Source organism: Apus apus, chromosome 1 (assembly GCF_020740795.1).
Source record: "Apus apus isolate bApuApu2 chromosome 1, bApuApu2.pri.cur, whole genome shotgun sequence".
Classification (NCBI taxonomy): domain Eukaryota; kingdom Metazoa; phylum Chordata; class Aves; order Apodiformes; family Apodidae; genus Apus; species Apus apus.
This window is the reverse complement of record NC_067282.1, coordinates 60,480,976-60,500,988: the sequence shown is the minus strand read 5'-3', so window position 1 is coordinate 60,500,988 and position 20,013 is coordinate 60,480,976. Positions and strand designations below refer to the sequence as shown.

At 37.6% G+C, this 20,013-nt stretch overlaps 1 protein-coding gene across 5 annotated transcripts in view; it reads right to left on the bottom strand.

Annotated features, from left to right (window-relative positions):
* Positions 1 to 20,013, bottom strand: part of ATP11A (ATPase phospholipid transporting 11A) — a 127,709-nt gene that overhangs the window by 59,822 nt on the left and 47,874 nt on the right. For all 5 annotated transcript variants that reach the window (XR_007889336.1, XM_051617655.1, XM_051617669.1 and 2 more), the window contains exon 2: positions 4,088 to 4,210. Coding sequence is in view for 4 of the 5 variants with exons in the window: in XM_051617655.1 (XP_051473615.1) it covers positions 4,088 to 4,210 (123 nt within the window). In the remaining variant the exon portion in view is untranslated. The remainder of the gene's footprint in view (positions 1 to 4,087; positions 4,211 to 20,013) is intronic.

Sequence of the window (20,013 nt, the reverse complement as noted above, 5' to 3'; positions counted from 1 at the left end):
TAACATCCCTTCCAAATGTGCAATAACATGAGGAATCAGAGTACCCCCCAGTCTTTGTTTTTTAAAATGACACTAAAGATGAATGCTGCAGGGAAGAGATACAGCACAAGGCATGAATTTCTGCTGGAAGAAAGCAACACTTCAACAACATCCACTGAAACATGTCAGAATTAATTCTATTCAGCTATTAGTCACTGCGATCGAGATGACTCACAATCAACTTAGCAATTAAGGCAGCTAAGGTTTCCCTTACCATTTATAGGATTCCCAACATGCAGTGTTATTGTTTCAGGCCATTCTCATACAAATCAATCTTTGGATCAGTATTTGCTAAGTCCCAAGGAAAGATGCAGATAATAGAAGACAGTATTATTTGTGAAATAATACTGGAAGCACTTCTGGTCCATGAATATAGTTACACAGCGATTCAAAGCAGGAGGTAATAATAGCAATGTTTTCCCATCTACATTCACTTGATTTCTTCTTTATAGGCAGAAGGGGAAGTGGTATAAGAAATTAATTTGAATAAAATCTCTTCACTTTAGGGCAAATTCTGCAATTAGCAGTTGTGGATCCACCGAATTCAATCTTTTATTTCACTTGAAAGTCATATCCCACCACTCTTCAGTATAATCTTCTGGGAGCTTCAGTTTCACTGCTTCCAATTATGTTAGTGACCCAGGCACAAGTGCATTTTGTAGCCGTAAAAATTTATCTTTTAAAACTATGACAGTAAAAGTTTGCAGCTAGATAGGATCATCAAGGCAGAAGATTATGTACTGATGACCCACAGGCTGAAAAGAATAAAAGACTTCCTAAGTCTCTCTAACCCAGTTTTCTCTGTGGTTGGTATGGAAAAAAAATTAAAATAAATCACTCCTGCAGAATGTTCCTGTGGCTTCTAAGTTTGCTGTCCATCTCTGACAAACCAAGTTGTCTCTGACCTCTAATTCAACAGCTATTCCTATCCTGCATCTGTTAAATTTTTTGTTCTTCCTTGTGGTTCATTCTTCAGGTTGTCTGTCAAAAGCAGTAAGCAGCTGAAGTAGCTAAAAGTTAGATCAACATAAGGATTGAGCTTACAAAGGTCACCACCTCTAGAACATAAGCAAACTGCACGCACAATCCAAAAGACAAATTTTTGCCTTTTATTATTTCAACATAGGCTTTCTGTAAAGTGTTGTTAAAGTCATAATTTAATTAACACATCAATTCAAAAGACCATTTCTGTCTGGCCAAGGTCTGTCTAGATATAAATTTTCACAAGCAGGAATACGTCATTAAGCAGACAGAGCATTAACTACATTTCACAGTGACACTGCAATATACAAGAAATATCCTTCTGTACTGGAATCATATTATTATCTTGCTAACACCAGGAAACCTATGGTGAAGCACAGTAAAGTTTAGCTTTGGAAGGATATAATATGAACTTTGGAATTTCCTAGTTATTTCAAGCTGCTGCCTTTTTTCAGGGCTTTATGACAGGACATTTGTTATTACAGCAGCATGCAGACAGTCTAATTGATGACGTTTTCTTACGGTTTTAAACGATCCTTTTTAGGAATTCAGTTTGTCTTAAATTGGTAAAATCTGTACTTGGAAGTTCAGAGTTCCTCATCCTTGAAGAGCAATCATATACTTTCTTATATAAGCATTAAAAGCCTATAAAACCAGAGCTGAAAGTTACTGTCTGTCTTACTGGTGAAAGACAAAGGAAGTACCCTTCATGGTTGAGGTACCATTATATAGTGTGCTTACAGGCAAGCACCTTTATTTTACTCTAGCAATTACAGATTTCCCATCTTAATTTTGTACCTTTGATTATTTTTCAGGAAGCTTCCACCTGTGTTTCATAAACTGTTCCCTTCCAAAATGTTCACAAGTGAGCAAGTACCAAGGACACAGTGAAAGGCTAAGAGCTAGCTAGCCTGCAGAACGAAAATAAATGCAAGTCAAATTACAGTGGTGCTTTACCCAGGCTCTGTTTGGGATGGAGCATGTGAAAAATAGTTTACTTGAAAGGGACAGTACAGGCAAGACAGCATGGCAAGTTCTCATACAAAGACAACTGTCACTAAAACTGAGCTTCCAGCAGTCTAAGGAACTGCTCAATACTATAAAACATTTATGTGAACTCTGTTCCCTCCTGAAATATCACCGCTTTATTTACTTTCCCAAAGACAACTTATATTTTACTTTTTAATTGAGAAGCTTAATCAATAAATAGACTATTCGGGAAACATTGTGTATACTAAAATTACTTCCACCGATAGTATTTTCTTCATGGAAATCTGTTTACAGATACAGTTCACAAGTAGAGTTGAACATTTAAAACCTTTTAAGTGAGCATTGTTTATATAAAAAAAAGGTGCTGGTGCTTGGTGAGGAAGAAGGGGAAGAAGGTGCCCAAGCAGAAGTTTCCCTGCAACCCATGGTGAGATGGCAGGCTGTCCCCCCTGTACTTGTGGAGGAACGCAGTGGAACATTCCCTTAAGGCACCAGGAGGGGTGAACTTGGCCACGGGACTTGGATTTTGTGGCCAGAGGATTTGCTGCCTGTGGACTCTGATTGAGCAGCTTTGGAAGACCCCGGCGCCAGGGGAGGTGGCTGTTCCCAAAGCAGCCCATGACTGTGAGAAGCCCAGGCTGGAGCAGCTCCGGACCTCGTGGGAAGGACTCATGAAGGAGAGGTTCGTGGAGGACTCTCTCCCGTGGGAGGGACCCCATGGGAAAGCAGGGAAGGACTGTAAGGAATCCTTCTTCCTGAGGAGGAAGGAGCAGCAGGAACCACCAGCCTGTGAACTGACTCTAAACCCCATCCCCTGTCCCCCTGTGCCGCTGGGGGGAAGGAGGGAGAGAAACTGGGAACAAAGGGATTTGGGCCCAGGAAGAAGGGAGGGGTGGGGTAACATATGCAGGCCCTGCTCTGTGTGTTGTCTGTGTCCTGTGTGTGTTTGATGAGTGTGAAATCAAATTATTAATTTTTCCCCAAGTTGAGTCTGTTTTGCTCAGGATCTTAATCGGTGAAAAACCCTCCTTATCCTTTGTCTTGACTCACCAGCTTTGTCCTCCTCATCCCAGAGTGTGTTTGTGTGTGGGGGGGGGGTAGTTGAGTGAGTGGCCTTGGGGCTGTTCCTTTTGTTGTCATGTTGTCCCAAACCATGACACCATTATATTGACGGATGGCAAGTGCTCAGATCTATGAAGAATCCTTGAGATCACAATGCTGTGAAGGTTCTTAAAATGAGTCTGTGGATCTGAACCAAAAGAAGCTTTCCCTGTAGAGAAGCTATTCTTTTTGAAGGTGTATGCTTACAAAGATTAAAATCTAAGTATAGTAAAAACTTGAAGTTCTTGGGGTGTTAGCCATATGATAAGTTGCAAACATTCAGTTTTTCATGTCATTTCAGTACAAACCTTTGGCTAGAGCAAGCATGTTATTCTAAACCAGTGATGAGTACCAACAACTCAGCTGCTTACAGAAAGCTGCTGAAGCTTATGAAAAGATTTACTACTTGAAGTGAGGGACAACTGGAAGGTTTCTAAAGGGCACAAATGTATCACAATACCAAGCATTTAAGAATTATTCACTTGTGTGTAACAAAGAATATTATTGCTATGAGGTTTTGTCAATACAAGCTTCTGAAAGGAACAGCACTGTTACTGTGGAGATAGATTCACTTCTTGAGTGCTTATATTGATCATACTATCTCTAGCATGTTTAGGTATTGCTTTAGTTAACAAAGGATGTGGTCTGTCCTTAGGAAGATTTTCTTCACTCCACAGTTGCCCCAAATCAAAATTGCTCTCTTACTACTTTTTGGAAAAGCACAGTAACACTTAAGAATTTACTGAAGTAAACATTGCAGAAATCACTCTATTCCTGCTCATGTTAGAGGCAATCTGGCAATTCGTTTTTGTGGAAGATACTTGAGATACCTTCATTTTACCTTTACCAGTCAACCAGTCATAGCAAAGGAGAAATATATAGGAAGTAAAGGAAGAAAATCTCACAGGAAAGAAATGAACACACAAAGAATAACTTAAGCTGATTTATGTACACAAATGACAGAAAATGCTACTACCTTTGATGAGACTATTCGGTTATCTGGAAACCTCTGTGGAATGTATGCTTCAGCGCCTGGAGGTGGTTCACGATGCCCGACATAAATTGTCCGACTGTCCACCCAATTCTCTTCTCCAGCACACTATGGGGAAAAAAAAGTCATCATGTCAGTTCAGTCAGTATTGCTGCAGTAAGATGAGCCACGCATTGAATTAACCAATCATGGGGCTGATCATTAATACATACACAGACATCAGCATGGGACCTTTCACACTGCTCTGTACAATCCCAAGACTACCAAAACACATAAAACTTTAGGTGTCTCCAGTGTGGACCTGAAATTGGGATGTGTGTTACCTGAAAAATTACACCGATTTTCCAGCCAGACACCTCCTCCCATACCTCTGACTGGACTTGTAACACCACAGAAAATAAACTTCAATCCAGCCCGTTTCTGAAGACCAGGTAGGATTTTTTTCAGCAAATGAAAATATTTTGGAAGGAAATAAAGCAACGAAAATGTTTCCATATCCCACATTCCTTCTATAACAAGAACAAAATGTGGTATCTTTTATTGCTTTCTTGGAACACAATATATTTTGCATTGTCAGTGCACTTGAATGTACAATGAACACAAAGGATATACTGACACTTGCACCAAGTAATACTCCTAGAAATGCAAGGGAGTGTAAGATATTCCTGAGTAGTAGATCAAATTGTACAACGCTTATTAATTTTTTGTTAGGAAGGACATTCCAAGCTAAAAGCAACACAAAGATTATGCCTAATACAGTGAAGTGCCTGAGTTCAGAGAAGATTGCATAAAGAGCTAATGGGAATTCAACACATTAATCTTTGAACATAAAGAAGAAATCCCTTGGCTTCTCCTCACCTCTACACAGGCCCAGCCTGACAATTTATCTTCCATATTTACTATGACAGCTGACAAGGATATTATTAGTTCAAAACATTTTTAAATATTTCATATTATAAACGGATTTTTATCATGACTCCATTAAAAAGGTCCTCCTATCAAGCTAGGAAGAACAAAAGAGAGCTCTAAAAAGCATTCTCCTGTATTACCACCAGTTTTTAAAGGTCTGGTAGCCCTGGAGTATTGTGGTAATACCAAGTAAACCAGCTTAATGTCACAGCCTGGAATTTGCATCCCTTAAGAAAGGGTCTATAAAATTTACTTTAAGGTTGGATACTAAATTAAGACAATCTCTTCTGCTAGCTTATTGGATCTGGTTTTATCATTAATTAATAAATTTGCAACAGAAGTACAAAACTACATCTAACTTAATTTTAACTATCTGCTACCACACAACATTTTGGTTTTTTTCCAGTATGTTAGTAGATAATAGAAAATAAATGCAGTTTACTAACCTAATTCAATAACTTCAAAATCCCAAAACAACCACAGTCCAAGCATTAAATCTTAACAGGAAGCATAAGGCTATGTTTTCCAGTAAGGCAAAAATACAATGCAAAAAGTAGTATGCATTATTCAGTATGACCACAAGGAAACTCACTCGCACAAAGCAGAAAAAGACAGTTTTAGGAAAGCAGCACTACAGCTCAGGATGCATGCCACCTAGAGAAACCAAAACGCACCAGCTGAGTGTCTGTTAATGCTAACCTACAGAGCCAACCCCATGAATCCAACAGTTCTTTCCAACGTTCACATATTGCACAAGAGATTATTTACACAATTACACCAGGGTAACTGGAAAAAGCAATCTCATGCTTTTGCCAGAACAATGAGCTCCATTCACTTTTTTGTAAATTCTATTACTTAAGCCCATTAAGGATATGTCCAAGACACCATAAATAAACTTTAGCATTATCTGCTTTTATTTATACCATAAAGCTCAATGTACTGAGACCTACTTTTATTGGCACATGAATGAAGAAGCATTACTTAGCTTTTACTCTTTCAAGCAGGGTCAGCAATACAGAAAGCAAAGACCAGCAAAAGACTTAAGTCATTTTTATGTAACACTATAACCAGTTAATAGGATTATACCTTAATGCATGTATGAGTTCAAATATTCATGCATCTTATTTGTCCAATTTAAAAATCAAACTAAAACTAGCCTGAGATGCACTTTCATGCTACTCTGCTCATTTTTATCTCAGTTTAACTTAAATTAAAAACAAACAAACAAACAAATATTATCTGAAAAGACAGGTGGGCTAGTATTCAATAGATGACAACAAAAGGATGATGGGATGCCAGAGGTAGCTCCTGGAAAACCAACTGACCTTGAAAGATTCCAAGTAATTTCAGGAAAGAGATTCAACTTATGGTTTGGAAAGAAATGGAAACACTGAATGACATTTTCTGACTCTTCTCTTGAACTAGTAATTTGGGCATAACTAGTAAAAAAAATCTTCAGTTCAAAAGTATATTCTCTCTCCAAATAATGCAAACACCAATACTACTAAAATAAGCTAACATGCATTAAGTTCAGCTGAAAACTCAGCTAAATCCTGCTCTGGCCAGGCTATAAGTACACTCTGTTGAACAATATCCTCTCACACTTTTTTTGCTAAATGCTTTCTAAGAAAGACTCATAAATGGAGAGTACACTCTAACCACAGATTTGATAGCAATGAACTCTCAGAATCAGCTATAGCATTATTCACCTAGTCTGTATCTCAAGTTCTTTCACACAGAAATACTTACCACCTACAGAGGCAGGCTTTGGCAACACCTTGGTATTTCAATAAAACACTACTATTTGATCTCAATAAAGCAATTAACACCACTATTAAAACTGCAGACTGAGCACACAGCTGCTCAGTCACTTTGGAGTTTTAGGATAACAGATACCGACAAGCTATTATCACTCAGTCTGCATGAAGAACTAATGGTGCACAGTGTGAAAAAACTTTTGCATGTATAATATTTTGCTTGTATCTAATTGCGTATGTTACAACAGATATGTGCTAAAAAAATGCCATAAGTTTGCTTTTTCATCCAGTGGAGAGGAACAGCTCAGGAATCTGTAAATCACCAAAGTGAAAAAATTCCCTAATTTTCCTTTCTAATATCTTAAGCAAACTGTCCCCTTTATTATCATATGCTATTTACCAAACTATGAGATCATATAATCTCATCTTTGCCTTCATTTGCCAAATGTACCAAGTACCTGTTCTTTACACTTCATTTGGCACCATTCTGGAGGTATCTGTGCAGCCATCTCCATCTGAAAACAATGGCGCGGTGTGCAAATTTTTAACTAACCTTTCAAATCCACTCTCCTTTTAAAGGTAGATCTAATCTATAAAGCATAAACAGCAGAATCCTTCTAATTATTTGTTTAATATGATATACATTTCCTGTCGTTGCTGCCCAGTAAAAAAAGATTAGGAATTTTAAAAGCCCACTTTACAAAAAATCTCATGAATTTACATGTATTTCTTTGTAGAGATAGAAGACTAAATTCTCTTTCACTTAAAGGGTCTTAGTAAGATTTTAAATCTTAGCCAAACTCACTAGGACCTATGTAGAACATTTAAGATTTATATTTTATTGAAAGAATGCTATCTGCCCTCTATATGAGCAAACCACTCTCAGAACAAAGAGTAAATATGAATTTAAATGTTGGTAAGATTGCTTTTGTGTGTTTCATATCAATATTGAATGGGATGGATAAAATAATTCCAAAACTTAGTGATCAGACAAATTAATTATAAAGTCTTACAATCTGAAGGAGTATCTCAGTATTAGGGACTATAAACAGTAAAAATATTTCATGCATCTATAAGTCACACGGACATATGCCATTAAACCACTTATTTACAGAATCACAGAATTTTTGGAGTTGGAAGGGACCTTGAAGATCATGGAGTTCCAACTCCCCTGCATGGGCAGGGACACCTTCCACAAGAACAGGCTACTCAGAGCCCCATCCAGCCTGCCCTCGAACACCTCCAGGGATGGAGCCCCCCTCTGGGCAACCTGTTCCAGTGTCTCACCACCCTTACACCAAAGAATTTATGCCTAATCTCCAACTTAAATCTCTCTTTTTTCAGCTTAAAACCATTACCCCTTGTCATCTCACTGCAAGCCCCTGTAAAAAGACCCTCCACAGCTTTCCTGTAGGCCCCCTTCATTTGCCACTTCTGGTGCCATGGACTTGTATATCTTGTATATCTTCAGGTTCCTCAGACGGGAATACCAAAATGCAGCACCTGAGAGGCAAACACAAAAACCCCACTCTCTCCCAGAAACTACTATGTAACACATTTCCTATGGGAGATGTTACTGTTATGGGATCTGCTGCCTTATAACATTGCTACAAAAGGTTACTACTACATTTCTTCTCAGCAAAAGCATTTTAAATCCTTGCATGGTAACTTTCATCTGAAATAACATTAAAAAATAAAACTCTCCCAATACAATTACATACAAATCATACAACGTTGGACATAAGTATATGCAGAACAAGAAGATTATACACATTCTTTGACTTCAAATGGGTAATTTTATTCATTAATCTAAGGTAAGGGATGTAATTACAAGTAAAGCTGGGTATTATCTTAACCACAGAAAATGGTGCTAAGCCCACAATTAAATTTCCTGACCAAGTCATACCAATACCATTTGGAAGATCCTGGTTTTCTGATCCTTCTGTCTATTTCCTGCAAGGGTCTTGTGCATACAAGCAGAAGGGGAAATGGCCTGATAGCAACAGACTTCAAGCAATTTGACAAAACTTCATGCAGTTTGAAAGAGGAAATGAAGAAATACGACAATGGAATAATGTAAATTTCTGTGATTTGCAGCAGCTAGAACAAACATTCTGACACAGTAGCAAATATTCCATTTTCTGTAAAACACCTAACATTTCTGTACTGGTCCTGACACATTTTGCTCCTTGCTGCCACTGGGACAGGGAGACTGGGCCTTCCTGCATGTTTCCCCAGCTCCTGTCAAGAAGCACTGCTATATGGAAATCCTTTCAAGAGTGTCTCACTTCCAATTAGAAAGGCAAATGAGAAACAAACTATACTGCAAATAGACGTGATAGGAGAAGCTAGAAGGGAAAGTCTCATATAAGACACACGATATTTGACAGCCATAGCACTTAAGTTAATTATAAATCAAGTTTATATTTAAGTAGCTCTAGACCAACAGCTGAAACTAAGGTTTGTGGCGAAAACTTACAGCTTCCTTAGGTGCTAACAAAAGCTGCAAAACAGTAAGAGCAATTTTATTTCTTGCAAAGCAACTACACGCCACTGAGCTTTGCAAGTATAGCCAGTCAAACTCAGGAAGTATCTGTAAAGATACTTTTAAAAGAGAGAGATTTTTAGAGAGAGTTGTACAGATACTTTGCAATGCACGTTTTTTTGTTATTGTTAGTTGCCAGGAAATATTTCTACTTGCAGTAAATAATTAAGAAACATTCTAAAGAGATAAAAAATTTAATGTCATAAAATAAATTGAAATTTTAAAAAATTATTATTATTACAGATTCTAAAGAAACAGGAGGATGGAGGCAAGCAGCAGGTTGTTTTCATTCATGTCAAAGTAGGTAATAAAAACAGCTGCACCATATATTTGTTTTCTTCTACATGAAGGTACTACATTATTAAGAAAAATAAAGCAAAAATACCTATCAGCCTTTTCAAAAGCAAAAGTTAATGCATATGCAGACAATATACATTGGCAAGGTTGACAAGATCAGATGCAACTAAGTAATTCTTAAGTGGAGTTCTTAAAAGAAGCTTCAGGTTATTGAAAAGGGAACATATTCTAAAAATACACTTTAAATTTAGGGCAGTAAGTTACCATCAGCCTTCACATGGACACCAACAGAACTGGCCAACAATGGCTGTGAAAACAACTTCTACAAGGACTTAGCAAACAATGAGTCTAGAATTCAATTTATTTGCCTATCTTCTGTTCATTCACAGAATGGCTAGGGCTGGAAGGGACCTTAAAGATCATCTAGTTCCAATACCCCTGTACAGACAAGAACACCTCCCACTAGACCAGGCTGCTCAAAGCCTCGTCCAACCTGGCCTTGAACGCTCCCAGGGATGAGGCAGCCACAACCGCCCTGGGCAACCTATTCCAGTGTCTCACCACCCTAAAGAATTTCTTCCTAATGTCTAACTTAAATCTACCCTCTTCCAGCTTAAAACCATACCCCTAACCATTACCCCTTGTCCTATCACTACACACCCTGGTAAAAAGTCTCTCCCTAGCTTTACTGTAGGCCTCCTGCAGCAGGTGCCTGTTCTCAGAAGTCCTGCTCTCTTTTAAGCAAGGCCTATACAAAACTCTGGTTTTGTACTATAACTATCCCACCCACAACATGGTGGCAGTCTTGCTAGACCTTCAGGCCAAGAATCATGCTATGACTACACCTGAATGAAAAAAAGCAAGGGAAAGAGTCAAATTTCTGGCCTGCATTCCAGAACAAAGAGAACTAAAATACATGGGCTTTCGTATGCTTCTTTACACTTAGTACAACGGCTGACAAAATGTCTCATCTTTATGTTAGCCAGCTGCTAAACTGTGACAAAAAAATTAAATAGTTAACTACTTCAGTCCACTGACACACATCTGAGCAGGACATCTCTCTATTCATACCTTCACTAGAGAAATACAAAGCACCTTCCCACCCAGAAAACACAAGTTCATTGCAAGTAGTAACTACTCACTGTCCCAATGATCAGTTCTTCTTACAGGTTAAAAGGCTATTCATTCCTAAGTGGATACAGTGCTAGTGAAAGTTTGATTCTGGCAGAGAGAAGGTGAAACTACCTTGCAGTATCATCATATACTCTAATTCAAGTCTAACAATTCATAAAATGCTGGTCTTGCAGGCCCACTGAGGCAGTGGCCAAAGAACATCTATATATTGTTACACAAACTGTTCCATAGTAACCTAGGGCTCTAGTCCTTATGTTACATATTTGTACTGGAGTTTTACCAAAATATTCCTTGTAAACTAATTTATATGTCTATATCTTTACATTTTCATCTGCTTATACTTAGCTGATACTGAACTACAGTTTCTTAATGAACTGTAATTTACTATAACATTTTTAGGGTGGTTTTTTTTTTGCTACACAAAGACTAATTAAAAAATGGAAGTTTCCTAGTGTATGTCTCTAGCTATTCTACTATACATACTGAGGTCAGGCTGTAATCTTATCAGAAACAAATATCCCAAGAAAAATGAGAGCAATAAAACAATAATCACATGGGTGCTGCAGAAAGCAGTACAACTAATGTAGTTGCTACCTGTTACCTCTTTCACATCTATAATGAGAAACCTAAAACCTCAGCAAAATTAGCACGTTACATTTTGACAAATTTTTAAATTAAGATCTTGCTCACTTACTCCGGTCCCCAACTTACTGGCCCCTGAAAAGGCCAGACTGAATTGGTCTATATAACTACCTGCAGAAGTAAAGGTAAGATAAAAATAACAAGTTTTCTGTGCACTGTTGGTAAATTTATCAACAGCCTGGAAGCCCTGGCATTACTCACACAGAATCACAGAATCTTAGGGGTTGGAAGGGACCTCTGAATATCACCTCGTCCAACCCCCCTGCCAGAGCAGGATCACCCAGAGCACATCACACAGGAACTTGTCCAGGCGGGTTTTGAATGTCTCCAGCAAAGGAGACTCCACAACCTCTCTGGGAAGCCTGTTCCAGTGCTCTGTCACTCTCAAGTGACAACAGCCAAATTTCTACTATGAGTCATTATATTTTGCCATATTCCCTGCAGTTTAACTTGCAAATTATGTATCTCAATCTCTTTTACTTGTAATTGGTTTGGAGAGCTACTTTAAAAAAAATCACTTCATAATCCCAGCACGTCTATACTTATTCTTGAAGTAATCTTATATTTTATAGTTCATAAATAACTTGGTGGTTCAGAATACCTGATTATATATTATCAGTAGCTACCTAGCATTTTTCTTCATCTCCTTACTTCTGACTGCACACCAGCACCAAAGCCCACATTATGCAAATTCAGTTTGGTGAACACCAACACAAACACACTTTGACAGAAGAAAGGATCCTAGCTACATATGTTTATAAAGGTTAATGAAATATTTATTTGGAGCAATTTGAAAAACTTACTTTCAACAAAATTCCACTCTTACATAATTATAACATGCTGTTCCAGTACAGCTCTGGCACACTAAAGGAATATAAAATACTAATCTCTTATTTCTGACATTGCAAAGCAATGCCATATGTTGAAATATTAGAAGGAAAAGTCATGTGATGATTCAAGTAAGAACTTAAACAGTATTTTACAGTTTTACCTGATATCATAGTCGTCTTGCAGACAAAATATCACACTCAAACCCCAAGCATAATAGTGCAGAATTTTTAAATTTTCCTAAAGCAGCAGGCATCAAGAACCTAAATACGACTTCAGACAAAAGCTATACTGATGAAAAAGAAGAGTTTTAAACTCATAAAAAGGCATGAAGGACATTCATTACATTTGTGTGTTCAGGTCAGGAGCAGGAGTAACCCTACTCATAATGCATAGGAAGCTTTATGACACCAATAATCATCAGATTTTAGAATCTCTTATTTTCAGTGCACTTGAGGAATGTGAATTCCACAAAGATTAAATATTACTCAACAATTCCTTTTATATACTGAGATTATTAATATTTACTTTTACTCTAAAAAGAACATTAAAGAATCTGAAACTGAATAGGATGAAGTACAATAAATATTTCACAACTTCTCACTTCTACAAACATCAAATGATTTATTTCAAGAACACTTCTACAATAACCAAATATTTATCAAAAGTAAACTCTAAGAGTATTTGCTACTTTTAGATGTATTTAAAAAGTTATATATTAATACAGAATTACTCTTTTACAAGACAGCTATTTCCTTTGTCCTAGTCTCAGAAAAATGTAAGTAACATTTTAAAAAAGTAGTCACAATCCAAAATAAATAAATGAAATTGACTAGTCAGTTGGAATCTACTTCTAGTTACTATTAAGAAAATCAAAACAGTCCAGAATACATATTACAGAAATAATTAAATAGCAAACTTCAGAAGTCAAAACAGACAATACTTAGTAGTTGAATATTCAATATTGAATTAAAATACTTGATTTGCAAATCACTGATTAAGACAGGGTATCGAAAATCAAGGAGAGACTTCTGTTTTTTACCATCTTAAATAGCTCAGTGAACTCAGTGAAGTTTAAACCAAAATATTGTTAGTAACTCAAAAGAAACTTCTCCGGACATAATGAAGGTCAGCAACATTTCAATAAAAGCTTTTTCCAACCTATATTCAGTGACTTTAAGGTACTAGAAGTTGATCCACAATGACTGGATGTCTTAAGTAGACATTCCACACTTGTAAAATACTATTAAAAAAAGCATTAATGATAGCCAGGGAATTCATAGTAAAGTCAACATGGTATGCCAAGCACATCTGAAGTCAAGTTAGTTATCCATGGGACAACAATGTGCCCTTGTGGTCAAGAAGGCCAATGGTATCTTAGGGCGCATTAAGAGGAGTGTGTCCAGCAGATAGAGGGAGGTTCTGCTCCCCCTCTACTTAGCCCTGGTGAGACCTCACTTGGGAGTACTGTGTCCAGTTCTGGCCTCCCCTCTTCAACAGGGACAGGGATCTACTTAAGAAAGTCCAATGGAGGGCTACGAGGATGATTAAGGGACTGGAACACCTGCCTTACAAGGAAAGGCCAAGAGATCTGAGGCTCTTCAGTCTAGAGAGGAGTAGACTGAGAGGGGATCTAATTAATGTCTATAAATACATGAGGGCTGGGCATCGAGAAGGCAGGGGCAACCTCTTTTCACTTGTGCCCTGTGATAGGATGAGGGGCAATGAATTAAAACTCGAGCACAGGAAGTTTCACCTCAACATGAATCATAGAGCGTTTGAGGTTGGAACGGACCTTTAAGATCATCTAGTCCAACCCCCCCTGCCAGAGCAGGATCACATAGAGTACGTCACACAGGAACACGTCCAGGAAGAACTTCTTCGCTGTGAGCATTAAAGAGCACTGGAACAGGCTGCCCAGAGAGGTTGTGGAGTCTCGTTCACTGGAGACTTTCAAGACTTGTACCTGTCTGGATGCCCTTCTGAGTGGTATGCCCTAGCTCTGTAGTTTTTCAGTTCTGCTCTGGCAGCGGGGTTGGACTCGATGATCTTCAGAGGTCACTTCCAACCCCTAAGATTATGTGATTCTGTGAAGTTCCAGTATACTCAGTATAGAGTCAATGATCAACTCTTGATCAAAAGTAGAGATCAGATACAAATGTTTATTTTATTAAAACTAAAACTGTAGCTACTTCCCTCTTTAAAATGTACATCACATGCTTCAGCGTTTATATATAGAGCACAGCAAGCAAGATCCTAAGTAATGCTATGAGCGTCTCATGTAATTAAGAGATCATGGGGAATATGCTCTGAAAGCTTTTGATGTTCCATGTATCTCCTTTTATTTCTATGTGGAAGAAGAAATGTCCATATTCTAATTCAACGTATCAAAACTATTCTGTGTCCTTCATGGAGGAAGTCAAAGATATTTTTAAAGACAGATATTTCTATCAAGCCTAGAACTGTGTTGTACATTGAGATAAATGCATGGTGAGCTACAATGATTTTGATAATAAAGGCAAAAGAGGTTACGTAGCTTTGCTTGGGATGAGATGGTAAATGTAATCTCAGCCTTCGTATGTCTGCTATTCAGTGATACAGAAAAGGTTAAACGTTTTGATGTTGAGGATTTCTATTCAGCAGCAAAAGCATACATAAAGACACCAGAGAAGGCATCTGCTTCCAGGCTTTGATTTACTGCTGTCATTTCTTTGATGTGGGAGGGATGTAGGCAATTGATTACAATACATCAGCCCCTAAAAACAGCTTGTGATGGAATAGCCTCATTTTGCCATAAAACTCTCTATTCTCTTGGGACTCCAGCAGTCTAAAACATTCCCCTTTTTTTCCCTAGACAAATGTACTCCACAGGATTAACTCGCATCTTTAACAAGTAGGTGAAGTACTCTCTACAGAAATGTCTGTCAGACTGCAAAGGCTGACCTGGCATCCCTTACCTTTGTCAACAATAAGCAAACAAAACCAAAACCAAACAAACAAAAAAATCTAAATGTTTGCTTCTTTATAAGGACCCCAAAGGAAACCAACATTAGACAAAAGTAGTTTATGGAAGTAGACAGTCTCCCATTTTCCACACACTGAGAACCTCTACCATAGGTAAACTCCCAGTACAAAGAAGATGCTGGCAGAAAACACTGCTACTTAGCAAACTTGAAAAAGCATGTATGCACTTGAGGACACTGCAGGCCCTAAAAGCCCTTCAAAAACTAAGTTATGTATCAGGGTAGCTTTTATGACAGATCATCTTAGAAAAAAAACAATTCATCTTTAAATAAGAAGAGGATACCTGAGAGGTGTTAGTTCAATTGAACAAGAATAAAAATCTCTTTTTAACAGAATCATCGGGATTAACTATTTTAATCTGCTGTGTCTGACAGGCTAAAGAACCTACAAACTAAACCAGCTAGGCGATCATAAAACATGGAAAATATTTCTTATTTTTTTCCTTTTGCAACATTTTGTTGTATTTAAAAGGTATACACATATTTAAGAAATTGAGTTATTACAACAGCAAGAAAATACTTCTAAGGGATTGTTTTTAGTGTTATCTTTTTGGAAGCAGTCCAATAGACAGATTTTCTTTTTAAAGCTTTAGGTTTTATGCTCAATTAAACTCATATATTCCCAGAAAACAATGTGGCCCCCCCATCTTTCTCTACCTGTCTTCCTGAATTTCTGGAATTAGGCCAATGAAGTTAAAACAAAACTGCAAATCCTCAGTTTCTGCAAAACTGTGTTAGGAAAAGCAGTGGGAAATTTCTAACAAGCTTGTAATGCTATTTTTTACATCCTTGTGTCCAGGAAATACACTAAGATGAAGTCTAAAGTGAATATACATGTCTTACCGGAGTTATTTCTGTCTACTTCCTAATACTTTCCTTCCCCTCCCCTGGCTAAATATAAGATTTAATCCATAAAAACAAGGGGTAATTTCAGAAGGGGAAGTAATTTACTTTTGCCTTCTAGATACAATTACTATTTTTTCATTTTAGGAAGCATTCTATCAGACAATTCCTTGGAAATACAATGCAACTACATTTAGTAAGTGCAGACAGCAATACCAGGTACAGATCCTGATTCAAATTCTCTTAGAAGGCACAGTACAAACAGAAAAGGAAACTCACCATTTTGTGTTATGAATTAGCAGCTCTGACTAGAACCAAGGAAAACAGAAAATGTCACATCTATTTTAGGTTTTAGAATATGACTGAACCTGAAGCCTTGCCACAGCAGCAGCATCAGTTATATCCAACAACTTTGTCCCTCAAAGTGGGTAAGTCCAAGTCTAGCGCAGAGAAAGACCGTGAGTCTACCAGTTATCTTGTTAATTTATTTCGACTACATACAGCTCCTAAGGGGTCAACGGCACATTTTAAGTTGAATTCAAACAAAGTATTCTGATTGTAAAATACAATTATTTATTTTGTTTCTTAATGTAAGTTGATTATATGCTTATGCAAGAGGCTATCCAGTGGAATATTTTACCGTGGCTGAGCCACCACCCCTGGTCAATGGGGTGCTGCAAGGTGGAAATGGCACTGGACTTTTCTTCTACTGGTAGGTTAAGGCATGTTCACACCAGCTTGATCAGTTCTGGCACATACAAGTAATAAGGATATTATGTGGCAAGTTCTATCACAAGTGCGTTAAAAGTGTTATTGTTCTGAATAAAAAGAAAGCTTATAACTCTTAAGGAGATGTATTGTGGACAATATTCCAGCAGTCAAGAATATTAGTTTTTTTGCATTGTCTGGGGCTGTGTTTTTTTCAGTGAGGATGTAACACTACAGAAGGAAGAAAACTGACTTCAGTTGCCAACTTCTAGAAACAAGACCTCCAGATGCTTTCATGAGGACACTGACAAAAGCCTATTAAGCAGGTAATGAGCAGGGTGATTTTTTACATTTACAAAAAGAGTAACAGGAAAGTACAGAAGCTATGCCAAAAAACATTTGCGCTTAACATAAATCCTTCCAAATGAGAACCGTTAAAGTCCTACAAGAGGACTATACCTATAAATAATCTTAATATGCTATAAAAACACTTTCTGGAGACAAGTCCAGGACAGATTTTGTTTGCAGGCACACACACGCATCATACACAGCATCCTCTCTTGACTCACTGAACCTCTGAAATAGACTTAAAATACCAACCATAAAAGAATACCCATTATTTCACTAGTATATATTAGTCAACCTGTTGAGTGAATACAAAGCAAAAACTATAAAACCCAAGTAAAACACACATGATAAATCATCTGTATTAGAACCTGCACCTTCCCTCCAATACACTCTATAAAAAGACTATAAGATGAAGCTTTAGCACTAGATAAAGCAAGGGCGTATCCTTGGAAGGAGCAATACTAACACTGCACTGCTAAGTGGAATTAATGCAAAATAATAAACTGTGTGCTTTTGCCTATTCCATAGCATCATAGTTGAAAGACCTGTAAACTTAGTATCAAAATTAGATGTTTTAGAAAATAGATATATTTTGAGAACTTGTGAAATAACTTATGTTTTATTCAAGACCAAGAAACAATAAAGATACTATTTCTCTACAACAGTATTATTTACATTAAACTGATGAAGATGCTTGTTTTGGATCTAATAAAAGTACACAGATGTTACCACCATATTCTGTTTTCTCTTTGGGTGCAGGGTGCTCTTCTGCAGTTGCTCAGGAAGCTGAAGTAGGATGAACTTCAGAAGAAAGAGTTTTATCTTTGTGTGTGTGCACAAATGGAAGCAGGCTAGGCAATGAAGTGGAAAGGGACAAGGTATCACGAAGCTGAACTCAGGCTGGAAAAATAAGTTACCACTGCCTTTCAATTAATGGTCAAAGCAAGTATTTTTTTCTCCCCTTGTTATGATTTTAAATTATTTGCTGCTGACCATTTTAAGGGTCTCCATAAATCAATACTAGCAGGCTTGATACCAGCCAACAATTTTTCTTTGAAGTAGGGGAAAGTTGGTGACGGAAGCAGAAGGTTAAATACAGATGATCAACAAATTATTTTGGGCAACTTAAATTGCCAAAAAACCAAATGAATAGAACAATAGAACTATTCAGGTTGGAAAAGACCCTTGAGATCACTGAGTCCAACGATCAAGTTCCTAACTGATTTTCAGCAAACTGGATAAATGGTCTAGAAAGTCCAAATTTGTACTTTATTGTAATGTGTCCATGAAAATTAACACTTCTGCAAGACTCTCTGATCACTATTACTTTCAGGTTAATGAAAAAAAGTATCAACACGGCCAGTCCCATGTCAAAAGTATATTTTATGTTTTGGTTTTTTGTAAAGAAAAATTAATCACTCCATCACCCAGAAAAACAACAAAACAAGAGTACAGAAACAGAAGGAGAGAATATAAACTTGAATAGATGGCATGACAAACTAGAGTTTATAGGCTTAGCAGACTGAGGTACTTTGAAGGACAAAATTATTTTAAGTTGAAGCCTGAAAATATTTCACTGCTGAAAGCATATTGATTTTTAACTCTCTGAGTATTTAAATCTCTTAGCATAATGTGCTAACACAGAACACCTCTAAAAAAAGTAACTCAGATCTGGATTTAAAGAAGGCATGTGAATTTTACTAGTGTAAAAATAACTGCAATGCTACTTACTTTAGGTTATCCGTTATATGGAATACATACTGCCTCAGCAGTCTGTGGTTCCACGGTATGAAATACTGGTTTCTGTATTTCTCTCAGTATAATCAGTGTAAGGTAATCCTTTAAATTCTTTGGATTTTTACTGCACTCTCTCCAACATTTTAACAGCTTTCTTACAATGTAGATACCAGGAGGAAATCACATACCAGTTTCATTCTTAATGATACAGAAATCTGCTTACCCCTAATGTTTCCATTGTAATGTTAAACTTATTCAAGGTCAGTGAAATATTATTTAGAAATCCTTTTGTACTTTGTTTATACATCTGCACAGATATTGTCTTGTGAGGTACACAGTCTTGGTGTACCTCAGGTATACCTAAGAGGAAAAGACACAGAGGGGGTCACCCATGCTGGTGAGCTTTGCAAGCTCTCAAAGGGAAATACCTACACTACATACTTTTTCCTAATTTATTCACAATGGGATTTGCTAAGCAAATTAAACTGAAGATTGACTGGTGAAAGAAGTGAAAAGCCAGCAAGCAGAATGTTATGTATTGAAGAGGTTAGACCTACTTAATAGGGGGCAGGAGAAAGTACATGTCCCTGGGAAGAATCCTAATGCTGATAAAAACTTTGCTACCTGTAAAGGCCTTAAACTCTCCAATGCTATCTCTTGGACTTACAACAGGGAAAAAAAGCAACCAAACAAAAAACAAACCCAAAAACCTACAAACCAACATTCTAGATGATAGGAGCTGTGAAAAAGGAAAAAAAAAAAAATCTAAAAAGAGGGAAAAGCCTATACAGACCAAAGGACTTTGGAGGACAAATAACATACTAACTAATGCACTGACCAAAGGAGGACGTGCAACAGCGAAAAGCCACCTTGGCATCAGCCTCCAGGGCTGTCAGTATAGAAGGAGTCAGCACCCACTCACCATGGCTGTCCTGGGCTGACCACCACCAGGCACTGGGCACCAGAGCCCGGAAACGGAACCAAGTGCTTCCAAAATGGCAGGAAAGGCATCAAGGGAAGGGGGGGGGAGGTGGCCAAACTAGCTGGGCTTTAGGGAAGGAAGCAGGGAGTGTCTGGGCCCTGCACAGTGAGGGTCCTAAGAGACAGGACAACACCTGAGAGCATCCCCAAAAACCAAAG